We start from the raw sequence: 11426 nt of genomic DNA, 5'->3' as shown, positions 1-11426 counted from the left end.
GGGCACCTGTAATCCCAGCTACTCAGGAGGCTGAGGCAGGAGAATTACTTGAATCCGGGAGGTGGAGGTTGCAGTGAGCCCAGATCGTGCCATTGCACTCCAGCCTGGGCAACAGAGTGAGACTCCATCTCAAAAAAAAAAAGAACAAGATCATGTCCTTTGCAGCAACCTGGATGGAGCTGGAGGCCATTATCCCAAGCGAACTAACACAGGAATAGAAAACCAAATACGGGGACGGGGCGCAGTGGCTCACACCTGTAATCCCAGCACTTTGGGAGGCTGAGGTGGGCGAATCACAAGGTTAAGAGATTGAGACCATCCTGGGCAACATGGTGAAATCCCATCTCTACTAAAAAAAAATACAAAAATTAGCTGGGCAGGTGGCATGCGCCTGTAGTCCCAGCTACTTGAGAAGTTGAGGCAGGAGAATCGCTTGAACCCTGGAGGCGGAGGTTGAAGTGAGCCAAGATCACGCCACTACACTCCCGCCTGGCGACAGAGCGAGCCTCCATCTCAAAAAAACAAAAACAAACAAACAAAGAAAAACAAATACTGCATGTTCTCACTTGTAAGTGAGAGCTAAACATTGAGAACATACGGACACCAGGAAGGGAACACTGGACACTGGGGACTACTTGAGGGTGGAGGATGGGAGGAGGGTGAGGATCATAAAAACCACCTCCTGGTGTGTTATGTTCATTATCTGGGTGACAAAATAATCTGCACACCAAATCCCTGTGACATGCAATTTACCTGTGTAACAAACCTGGACATGTACCATTATTATCATTAGCAGCAGTAAATTATTAGGCCAACATATATATAATGCATATTTTATATGCAATATTAAACTTTTGTTGAAAATGCATTTCTTAATGAGAAAAAAAAGTAGAGGCATGTAGATAAACAACGCATGTACATTTTGCCTGCAGGGTGTTTGAAGACCCAATAGTATTCTTTTAATTCTTAATGTTCCATTGGCCTTATTTTGTGTTTTCCTACCCTCTGTATTGAAAATGGTATCATAATACTAGTTAATAAAACCTTATGGCCAGAGGTTTTATTATAGGCACGGTGGCTCATGCCTATAATCCCAGCACTTTGGGAGGCCAAAGCAGGTGGATCACTTGAGGCCAGGAGTTCGAGATCAGCCTGGCCAACATGGTGAAACCCCGTCTCTACTAAAAATACAAAACTAGCTGGGTGTGGTGGTGCATGCCTGTAATCCCAGCTACTCAGGAGCCTGAGGTATGAAAATCACTTGAACTTGGAAGGTGGAGGTTGCAGTGAGCCGAGATCATGTTCCAACCTGGGCGACGGTGAAACTCCGTCTGAAAAAACAAACAAACAAAAAACCACCTTATATGGAAAAATGTTGTTGTAATAGGGTGTAGACATTGCTCTTACCAACTAGGTAGTATATAGTTTGTTGAGGTTTGAAGTTATCCCAGCTGGGGGACGTTTTGTTTTTAGTTAGGACAGTTCAGCATTTTTCAGAATTTTCTTGTCAAATCACTTGAGAAAGGGGTTCCAAGATAAAATAAATTTGGGATAGTTCTAGGTAATAGAAAGTTACTTTAGGATTTTTCAGAGCCTTTTAATGTGATCATGGACACTGAATCTCTGGTGGAATGGGAATTTTTTAAAGTATTTACTAAAATTACTTTCTCATCAAAACTCATCTGGCTGATGTCTTAGGAAGAGTGTTTTGTAGAATGCATTTTGGAAATTTTGGGATGGATTTTTGCAGAGGCAGGCTTGTGTCTTTTTCTGCCTCTTCATACAGAAACTAAGAAATGAGAACAACTTCAAAGGGAGTAGAAATTTTTCCCAAAATTGTCAGAGAAGTGTAGTCTCTTGTGTCTCCCAAATGGGCTTGCCTAGGCTAACATTCGTGCTCCACTCATCTTTATAAGGACCTGTGGGAGCAGTGGGTATTAGATCTTACAGGTCACAGATGAGAAAACAGGTTAAGAGAAGTTAGAGAACTTGACCAAGGTCGCAGAGCTAGTAAGCGTCAGAACCAAGATGGCAACCTGACCTCCATGCTGTACAGACTTCCATGCTGTACTGCAAATTAAGGAGCCAGGTCTTGCCAGGCACAGCAAGCCCAGGACAAATGGTTATTGCCATCTGTTATTATTTGCTTTATTAGATATGTTGTTTTGCTCTTGCATTTTTTTCCTTAGGATTCTGAGTTATCCGTATTTGAGGAAATGTAACATCTCAGAACTTACTCCAGAGAACTAGGTTACCTTTTCTTACAGCCATATATCTTTTTCTTTGATTTTCTTCATTTTATTTTGTCTCAAGATTTTTGCCTAAGTATATGAAAATACTTTTACTTGCTTTCACAGGTTTTTACATTTCTCTCCTTTTTTTCAGTCTCACTCTGTGCCCAGGCTTGAGTGCAGTGGCGCAATCTGGGCTCAATGCAACCTCCACTCCCGGGTTCAAGTGATTCTCCTGCCTCAGTCTCTCTCCTGCCTCTCTCTCTGTAGCTGGGAATACAGGCACGCGCCACCACGCCCAGCTAATTTTTGTATTTTTAGTAGATACAGGGTTTCACTGTGTGGGCCAGGCTGGTCTCAAACTCCCGACCTCAGGTGATCCACCCACGTCGGCCTCCCAGAGTGTTGGGATTACAGGCATGAGCCACTGTGCCAGCCTCTCCTAACATTTTAAATGCAGTTTTGTTTTGAGGACATAACTAGAATCTGGCAGTCTTTAAAAACTCTGATACAGAAATTATAAAAATTGACAGAACTCAATGGAAATGGAATTGGGGTAAAATTCAAGAACTTGGCATTTGAATAGAAATAAAAGTCAAGGACAAATCTGCATCCTAGCCATTGTCACTGTTTGCAGTATTTGTCACAATTTTATATAACTCAAATAATATGTGGCTGTTACTAAAATTCAAAGGAAATATAAAACCCATGACCTTGAACTGAAATTAGACTTAATACTTCAGGAAAAAAAAAAAAAAACTTCTGGGGAAAAAAAATGTTTTGGTCTTGGTAATAGGTCCTGTATAACTGTCAGAAACTGCTTTTATAAATATCACTTGTCATTAATTTCACATACTGTCTGATGCCCTTATAAATGTATTTGAGTATTTCTTAAGAACCTAAAAAGATATAAAGCCCTCTTGCTAATTACCTAATAAAGTTTTTGATGTTTATGCATAGAAATGCTAGAACAGTAGCAATAACATTCAGCCTGTTACTGATACTTTAATAACTTTTATTTTCATATTAATATTTACATAAGCAAATATTGCCCTTTGATGCATAAACGCTGTAGCAGATTCTTTCAACTAGACCCTGGCTTGGCCATAATAATAAACATTAGGCAGTGAGATCATTTTGCCCAAATTTAAAATGTTCTTCTCATCTTCATCTGAGAGAGGGGTCATTCAGTAACATGTTATTTAGCATGCCAGTATGCTGCTGAAAAACACAAATGCTCTTGTTCTAATATTAACTCCAATGTTTCTGAGACACTGAAGTTTATCTTACATCAAACTTTCGAATTTGGTAGTTCTGAAATGTATGATGTTCAGATTATTCCTAAATTAACCAAGTTTCATTCTCCATGTGAGTCATGCTTGAGAAATATTCTGGGTACTATCTGATGACTACATCATATCATATTCTGTTTAGTCGTGTCTCTTCGTGTGTCTTTTAGTGGTTGGCAAGTTTTCATGTGGCTCTGTTGTTCTTTGATAGGTTGCTCATAAAAGCTTGCGTGCTTTCAATCTTAGTATACTATTAATAAAATAAGCCTAAAACAGGGGAGCTGCAACCAAACAAGAAAGAAATATTAATCTTGGGTGTTAGCATTAAGGTTCTGTGCATCACCTCTGAGGGTCTCTAAAATAAAAAGCAAAATAAATCTATGCTGTTTCGCTATCTGTGATCTGGGCAGATAACTTGAGGGCTGCAGAAATTACACTGGTTCTCTTCCATTCTGTCAAGGCCTTTTAAAATTAAACCTTCAATTTCAAATCAGAGACCATCATGTGCCTATTTCAAGTACTCCAGGAATCTCCACTGGGAAATATTGTTTTCTTCCTTAAATGAAAGATAAATTTAAAGTTGAATAAAAACACAATGAATTATCATGTTTATTAAGTAATATAAACGTTTGAGGATCTGAAATAAGTGTCAGATTTAATAGAAATTTTTGCTTTACTCCAGTAAATCAGGAGGAAATTCATCATCCAGTTTGGGTGACATAGTACCTAGTTCCAGAAAATCAACACCTCCATCGTCTGGTAAGTAGGTGATAAATGCTGAATAATACATACTGCATTTCATGCTTTCCCCAGTCCTATCCAGTTTTGTGAATTTACATATACACTGAATCACTGTGTTAACCCTACAGACATTAAAAGGAATCGGAAGTAAGCATGCCCTTTTGGAGTTACAAACAGTATGGGGAAATGTTTTTTTCTGGCTGGAAAAAAAAAGTATGTCAAAGTGTTTACTCTACATTGCTGTAGATGATCAAAATGATTAATGTATTTAACTTTTTAATTTTTTTTGAGACAGAGTCTCGCTCTGTTGCCCAGGCTGGAGTGCAGTGGCATGATCTCAGCTCACTGCACCTCTGCCTCCAGGGCTCAAGCGATCTTCCCACCTCTGCTTCCCAAGTAACTGGAACTACAGGTGCACACCACCATGCTCGGCTAATTTTTGTATTTTTTGTAGAGATGGAATTTCACCATGTTGCCCAGGCTGGTCTCAAACTCCTGAGTTCAAGCGATCCACCTGCCTCAGCCTCTCAAAGTGCTGGGTTTACAGGTGTGAGCCACCGCACCCAGCCGTATTTAACCTTTAATCTCTAGTTCCTGTGATGGCGCTTGTCATGGGCAGTAAATGGGTGAATACTCGCCAACAACCATAGCAGAATGTGAGATAGAATCTTAACATTAAATAGAAGGATAAAAGCTTTAGAAAGGTAAGGAACAGAGGGTAAATTGAAGACAGAGGATTGGCCTGCCATGGGCTCTACCAGAGAAGTTCTGTGGAAGACACAGACAAGAAGTATAGAAAGAAGAGGAAAACGTTTGTGGGAAGAGTAACTACTGTTGTCTTTCCAAAGCGATGGGTACATCCTAATGGTTGCTGGATAAAATAAAGCACACCTACTTAAATTTGAATTTCAGATAAACAATAATTTACTAGTTTAAGTGCATATTGCATGGGGCATACTTACACTAAAAATGTATGGAACATACTTATATTAAAACATTGTTTTAAATTCAGATTTAACTGCATTTATATTTGCTAAATCTGGGAACTCTCCTATTCTGTGTAGAACTTGGAATTCTGTATACACAGGAGACCAGTGATTTGAATTGCAAAAAAAGCACATGATCAGTATCTCAGTTTGCTAAGAGAACAGTACTTGGGAATCAGAGTAAGATTGTAAAGGTTGGCTGCCAGGGCGTTTCAGCAAAAGGATACTGTGTGTGATTTCTAGAAAGCTGGAAATGGGACGAGATAAAAAACAGAGAGTTGCACAACTATGGAAAAATCAAGGAACTAGTCACACAGTGACAGAGGTGCTTCAAGGACAAGATTTCTCTGTTACTGATAATCAACTTCATTCCTGAATGATGGTAGCCTCTAGAGACCAATTAAGGACTTCTTAGCAAAAACTACAGGATTTTTTTTTTAAGAGAAGGGGTCTGACTATGTTGCCCAGGCTGGTCTTAAAACTCCTGGGTTCAAGGGATCCTCTTTCTCAGCCTCCTAAACTGCTGGAATAACAGGCATGCGCCACCATGCCCAGCCATTAGCAAACTAAGATACTGATCATGGGCTTTCTTTGCAATTCAAACCATTGGTCTCCTGTTTATTTGGAATTCCCAGTTCTACACAGTAATATAGGACTTTTTAAGTGAGCAAAATCTGAGCACAATAAATGAATTGCTTTAGGAAGCAAATTAATTCAAAACCTACCTACTTATAACTTGAAGCAAGCAATTCTAAGATGCTCAAAATTAAGTAAAATAGTACGCATGAAATGAAAATGAAAGCCTCTGTAGGTATTATGTGAAGCTTATACCTTCCCTTGATAATTAAGGAGCCCCTGAATCCACAAAGGAAGGGAGGCCTATCCTGCTCCTTCTCAAATGTGTGAAGTTGCAGGGATCCCTATATAAACCTTACACTCTTCTTACATATCTCAAAGACAATTTCAGTGATTTCTAGGGACTGCTACTAGTCTCCTAAAATGGAAAAAGACTATGTCACCTTGCGATAAAGCAGCAGTTCTGCCCGCAAATGTCAGCCTCACTTCTTTCTATATATCAGAAAAATTCTTCCATTCCCTCCAGCCATATTGTAGCCCTCCAGTGGTTTTGGCAACACAGATGCTCCTACACTTACGATAGAGATACCTCTCAATAAGCCCTTCATACATGGAAAATATCATAACTCAAAATGCACTTAACATGTGGACAGACCCAGTAAAAAGCCCTAAGTCGAACCATCGTAAAGTTCAGACATTCCTTGACTTCTGATGAGGTTATGTCCTGAAAAATTCATAATAAGCTTGCACAATCTTGAGTTGAACCATTGTATGTCAAGGACCGTCTGTATAATGAAAGGAGGTGTATGCATTTTGAAGAACAAGTTCATATACTTGTAAAATAACATTCCATTTTGTAGGCAGATGTTTGACATTACTAAAAGTAAAGTTCCATGAAGAGTGTAATATTTAAGAAGGTGATTTAAATGTTCACCAAGGTTTTGTAGAGATACACCAACTTTCAAGTGACTTTTCTGGTGACTGAGTCAATTGGAGCTATAACCAACTACAAAATGTATAATAAGCATATCAGGACTCTGAGATAATTTTTATATCAATAGCTCAACTGATTTAAAGGAAACCTTCAGAGAGCTCTAAAGAGAAGTTCTCCCAATCCACCTCCAGGCACAACTGCTCCAGCTATCAAGTGTGGATGGGCCTGGAATGATCATTTTCATCTTGTTTCTAGAGGTCCTGTCTACTATTCCCCTCACCCATTGCCAGACCAAAGAATATAAGTATCTGCCTAAAGTATATAGGTTTGGATGCTGTCAAGAACTTGGAAAATTTCCCACTTGACATCTGGGCAATGGTGTCATAGCCAGTTGCAGAACACATACATCGCACCCACACACACGTGCGTACATACATCTCAACCCCAAGCTCTGCTTAACTTGACCCAAGCCTTTAAGACCAAAACTTAAATTTCAAAACAATGTGCTGGGTGCCATGGCTCACGCCTGTAATCCCAGCACTTTGGGAGGCTAAGGCAGGAGGATCACTTGAGCCCAGGAGTTCAAGACCAGCCTGGATAATGTAGTGAGGCCCAGTTTCTTGAAAAAAAAAAAAAAATTAGCTGGGTATGGTGGTGTGTGCCTGTAGTCCCGGCTCCTTGGGAGGCTGAGGTAGGAGGTTCACTTGAGTATAGGAGGTTGAGGCTACACTGAGCCATGATTATGTCACTGCACTCCAGCCTGGGCAACAGAGGGAGACCCTGTCATAGATTAGATTAGATTAGATAGATAGATAGATAGATAGATAGATAGATAGATAGATAGATAGATAGAACGTTCCCAAGGCTTTCTATCACTAATAATAATAATATGCATGCTAGTGAGGAATGAGACTTTTCAAATATATGAAAGCAGTTCTTTCCAAGTAAATACTAATGTTTGTTAAAGTATGGAAATAGAAGTATGAAATTTTAAAAAGTTAACATCTCTCATAAAAAGGAGAACCATCCGAGTCTAATAAAAGGCATGTAGCCAAACAGATTTGAAAATGCTTCTTAACTGTCTTGGTAAGTTTCTATAGTATGTTTTGAAAGCGACCACATGTTTCAAAATTCTACATATTTCAGAATGAACTCAAGATGTTTTTAGACCTGAGTTAACGAAATGTCAGAACTAGTAAATTATAGAAAGTTCTCACTTTGGATTTCCAGTCCTCACGTCCAGATACAGGTAAATTTCAAACCTGACTCAGGCTATGTGTGTGGAAAGCCAAACACCTGGGCAATGTTGCAGCCAAAGATTTATGCATTTCCACCTTCTTCATTTTTTTTGAGATGGAGTCTCACTGTCACCCAGGCTGGAGTGCAGTGGCACAATCTCAGCTCACTGCAACCTCCACCTCCCAGGTTCAAGTGATTCTCTCACCTCAGCATTCAAAGTAGCTGGGATTACAGGCACCGGCCACCACACCTGGCTAATTTTTGTACTGTTAGTAGAGACAGGGTTTTAACATGTTGGCCAGGCTGGTCTTGAACTCCCGACCTCAGGTGCTCTGCCCACCTTGGCCTCCCAAACTGCTGGGATTACAGGCATGAGCCACCACGCCCAGCCTCACCCTTTCTTTAAAAAACAAAAATACACCTGATGATCACAGGAAGCTAGATTCAATGGGCAAATCACAAAATCCAACTCATGAACGTGACCATCCCAGGGTCCTGTACATTCTGACATCTAATTGGTTATCTTTAATTTTAGAAAAGCCCTCAAAGGGCACTGTCCCTTGAATGTGGTCTTTATTAGCCCAATAAAAGATGAGAAAGATAAAACATACGGGAATTTACCACCAGAAAGGAAACTCTTGATTTTGGTTAACATGTATTGTAGGAATAATGAAATCCTGACCCAGATCTTGTCCTTCATATCCAGGAAAGCGCTAACAACATGCTGCTTGAGTTGAGATTCAAGGAAAACCATTCCTGAAGACTTTTCTGAGACTCTGTCCTGGCTTATGCCATTCCATAAGCCCCATAAGGAAACTTTCCTATATGAGCAAAGGATTAGCTATAGGATGGCATACAAGTCAGCATTGGTTAGACCCCTAGGCACATTTTATGTTTCCCCTACATACCACATGCTAAACCTTTTAGCACATCAGTATGCACAGATGGGGCAAAGAAGAGACATACTACTTACTATGTTAAGTCTACCTATTTGGAATTAATTCAGTCCATTATTACCTTCTTTTGATAGAAAATCATACCTCCTGTATTATGCAAGCAATAGCTGATATTTGTAATAGTGTACAAACAGTGGCAGGTATTCACTCCATCACAGGTTTCCTACCTAATCAAATGAAAAGGAATAATAAGAGATCCTAGTTTTCAAACGGCTGGTATTTAATATCCATAACAACTTCAAAACCGAAAAATAATGTGATGCCTGTCAGATGATCTCCCATCCTTGGAAAAGGTTAGAACTGTTTTGAGCAGTTCAGCTTGTGTATCACAGGGAAATGGTAGCTGTATTGTAACACCAAGCTGTCTGTTATTTCAAAGTGGTAATTTGTTCCTTCCTTCAATCTAAATGTACCATGGTTTTTGTTAGAGAGCTAACATGTATAATGTGATGCTTTCCTGGGGTGAGTAAATTTTTTTTCTTCTCCTTGACTGATTCTTAATCATAGAATAATTTTCTAGCTAGCCCAGCTCTACGATGTCATCCTGAATCCTGACACCAAGGACATGACCCCATTCAGGATGTGAAGGGAACTGAAAGAGGGCACCCTGATTGAGAAGGGACTTCGCCTGGATGGGCAGCGTGGTATAGGGACGGTTACAGGCTCACTTTGGTGGGCAGTGTGGTATACAGAGGGTTATAGACTCACACAGGAGGAGTAGGTCTGAATCCTGACTGCTGAGTTTTTGCCAAGAACAAGTCCCTTAAATTTTGAGTTTTTTAATCTTAAAAATAAGAGCATTGAAGTTGATCTTTAAAGTATTTCCATCTCTGATTCTGCAGTTGATAAAATTCTGTAGGTATTACGGTTGCACGTGGAAGCATTTTGTAAAATTTGAAGTGATATTATGCATCTTATTTTCTTGTAACACTTTTTAAGTACTGTATTTTCAGGTGGAACAATGGGAAAAGTAAAAGCATGTCAAGCAACAAAGCTAAACCCTTCATTTTACAGATGAGGAAACCAGTGGCATATCCTCCTGGGTCCTTGTGCCCTTTCACTCTGCCTCTTTTGTTAAACCCAGTGGCTTTGCATAAGTCACCAGAAGTCTTCCAGTGTCATTTTATTAGACTGATTTCATTCGGATATCTTGGGTCCCAGTGTTTTCCCATTAGTCTTAATCAGCCTAAAATCGTTTTAATCCTGTCCTTCCTGGAGCCCTCCCTGAATCATTGGCCTTGTGTATGACTCCTTTGCATTGACTGGATTGAGAATTTTCCATTCTCTCTTTCTCTCAAATGTCTGTTGCAATTTTAGTGAAACTTTTCACACTGTCCTTAATTTTACACAAAATCTGCAAAAAGAAAAATCTGTTTTTGCACATTGTATTGTTGGTGCAAATGTAATTGCGGTTTTGGACCATGGATTTTGAATCATAACTAGGCTCAAATACATCTTTATTAATCAAAATAGGAACCATTACAATCAACACATTTTTGCCAATGAGAAATAAGTTTGTTCATTCCTGTAGCATAAAAATCTGTGCTTTGGGATTCGGTAAACTCTTGGAAAGCATTTTCTGCATCCTGCTGGTTGTGGAAGCATTTTCTCTGCAAAAAGTTGTCGAGATGCTTGAAGAAGTGGCAGTCGGTTGGCGAGAGGTCAGGTGAATATGGCGGATGAGGCAAAACTTCGTAGCCCAATTCATTCAACTTTTGAAGTGCTGGTTGTGCAACGTGCAGTTGGGAGTTGTCATGGAGAAGAATTGGGCCCTTTCTGTTGACCAATGCTGGCTACAGGCATTCTAGTTTTTGGTGCATCTCATCCATCTGCTGAGCGTACTTCTCAGATGTAATGTTTTCGCTGGGATTCAGAAAGCTATAGTGGATCAGACTGGCAGCACACCACCAAACAGTGACCATGACCTTTCTTGTTTTTGGTGCAAGTTTGGCTTTGGGAAGTGCTTTGGAGCTTCTCAGTCCAACAGCTGAGCTGGTTGTCACTGGTTGTCATATGAAATCCAATTTTTGTCACCTGTCACAATCCGATTGAGAAATGGTTCATTGTTGCATAAAATAAGAGAAGATGACTATTCCAAACAACAATTTTTTTTTTTGGCTCAGCTCATAGGGCACCCACTTATCGAGTTTTTTCACCTTTCTAATTTGCTTGAAATGCAGAATGACCATAGAATGGTCGATGTTGAATTCTTCAGCAACTTCTCGTGCAGTTGTAAGAGAATCAGCTTTGATGATTGCTCTCGAGTAGTGGTTGTCAACTTCCAATGGTCAGCCACTCTGCTCTTCATCTTCAAGGCTCTCTTCTCCTTTGCAAAGCTTCTTGAACCACCACTGCACTGTGCGTTCATTAGCAGCTCCTGGGCCAAATGCATTGTTGATATTGCAAGCTGTCTCCACTGCTTTACGACCCATTTTGAACTAGAATAAGAAAGTCACTCAAATTCGCTTTTTGTC

At 39.9% G+C, this 11426-nt stretch overlaps 1 protein-coding gene across 12 annotated transcripts in view; it reads left to right on the top strand.

Annotated features, from left to right (window-relative positions):
- CACNB2 (calcium channel, voltage-dependent, beta 2 subunit) overlaps positions 1-11426 on the top strand; it is a 412882-nt gene that overhangs the window by 373051 nt on the left and 28405 nt on the right. For all 12 annotated transcript variants that reach the window (XM_011963870.1, XM_011963872.1, XM_011963869.1 and 9 more), the window contains one exon: positions 4203-4279. In XM_011963870.1, coding sequence (XP_011819260.1) covers positions 4203-4279 — 77 coding nt within the window. The remainder of the gene's footprint in view (positions 1-4202; positions 4280-11426) is intronic.

Source organism: Colobus angolensis, unplaced genomic scaffold (assembly GCF_000951035.1).
Source record: "Colobus angolensis palliatus isolate OR3802 unplaced genomic scaffold, Cang.pa_1.0 Scaffold63, whole genome shotgun sequence".
In the NCBI taxonomy this organism is placed as follows: Eukaryota; Metazoa; Chordata; class Mammalia; order Primates; family Cercopithecidae; genus Colobus; species Colobus angolensis.
Note: the sequence above shows the minus strand (reverse complement) of the source record. Positions and strands in the feature narration are given on the sequence as shown.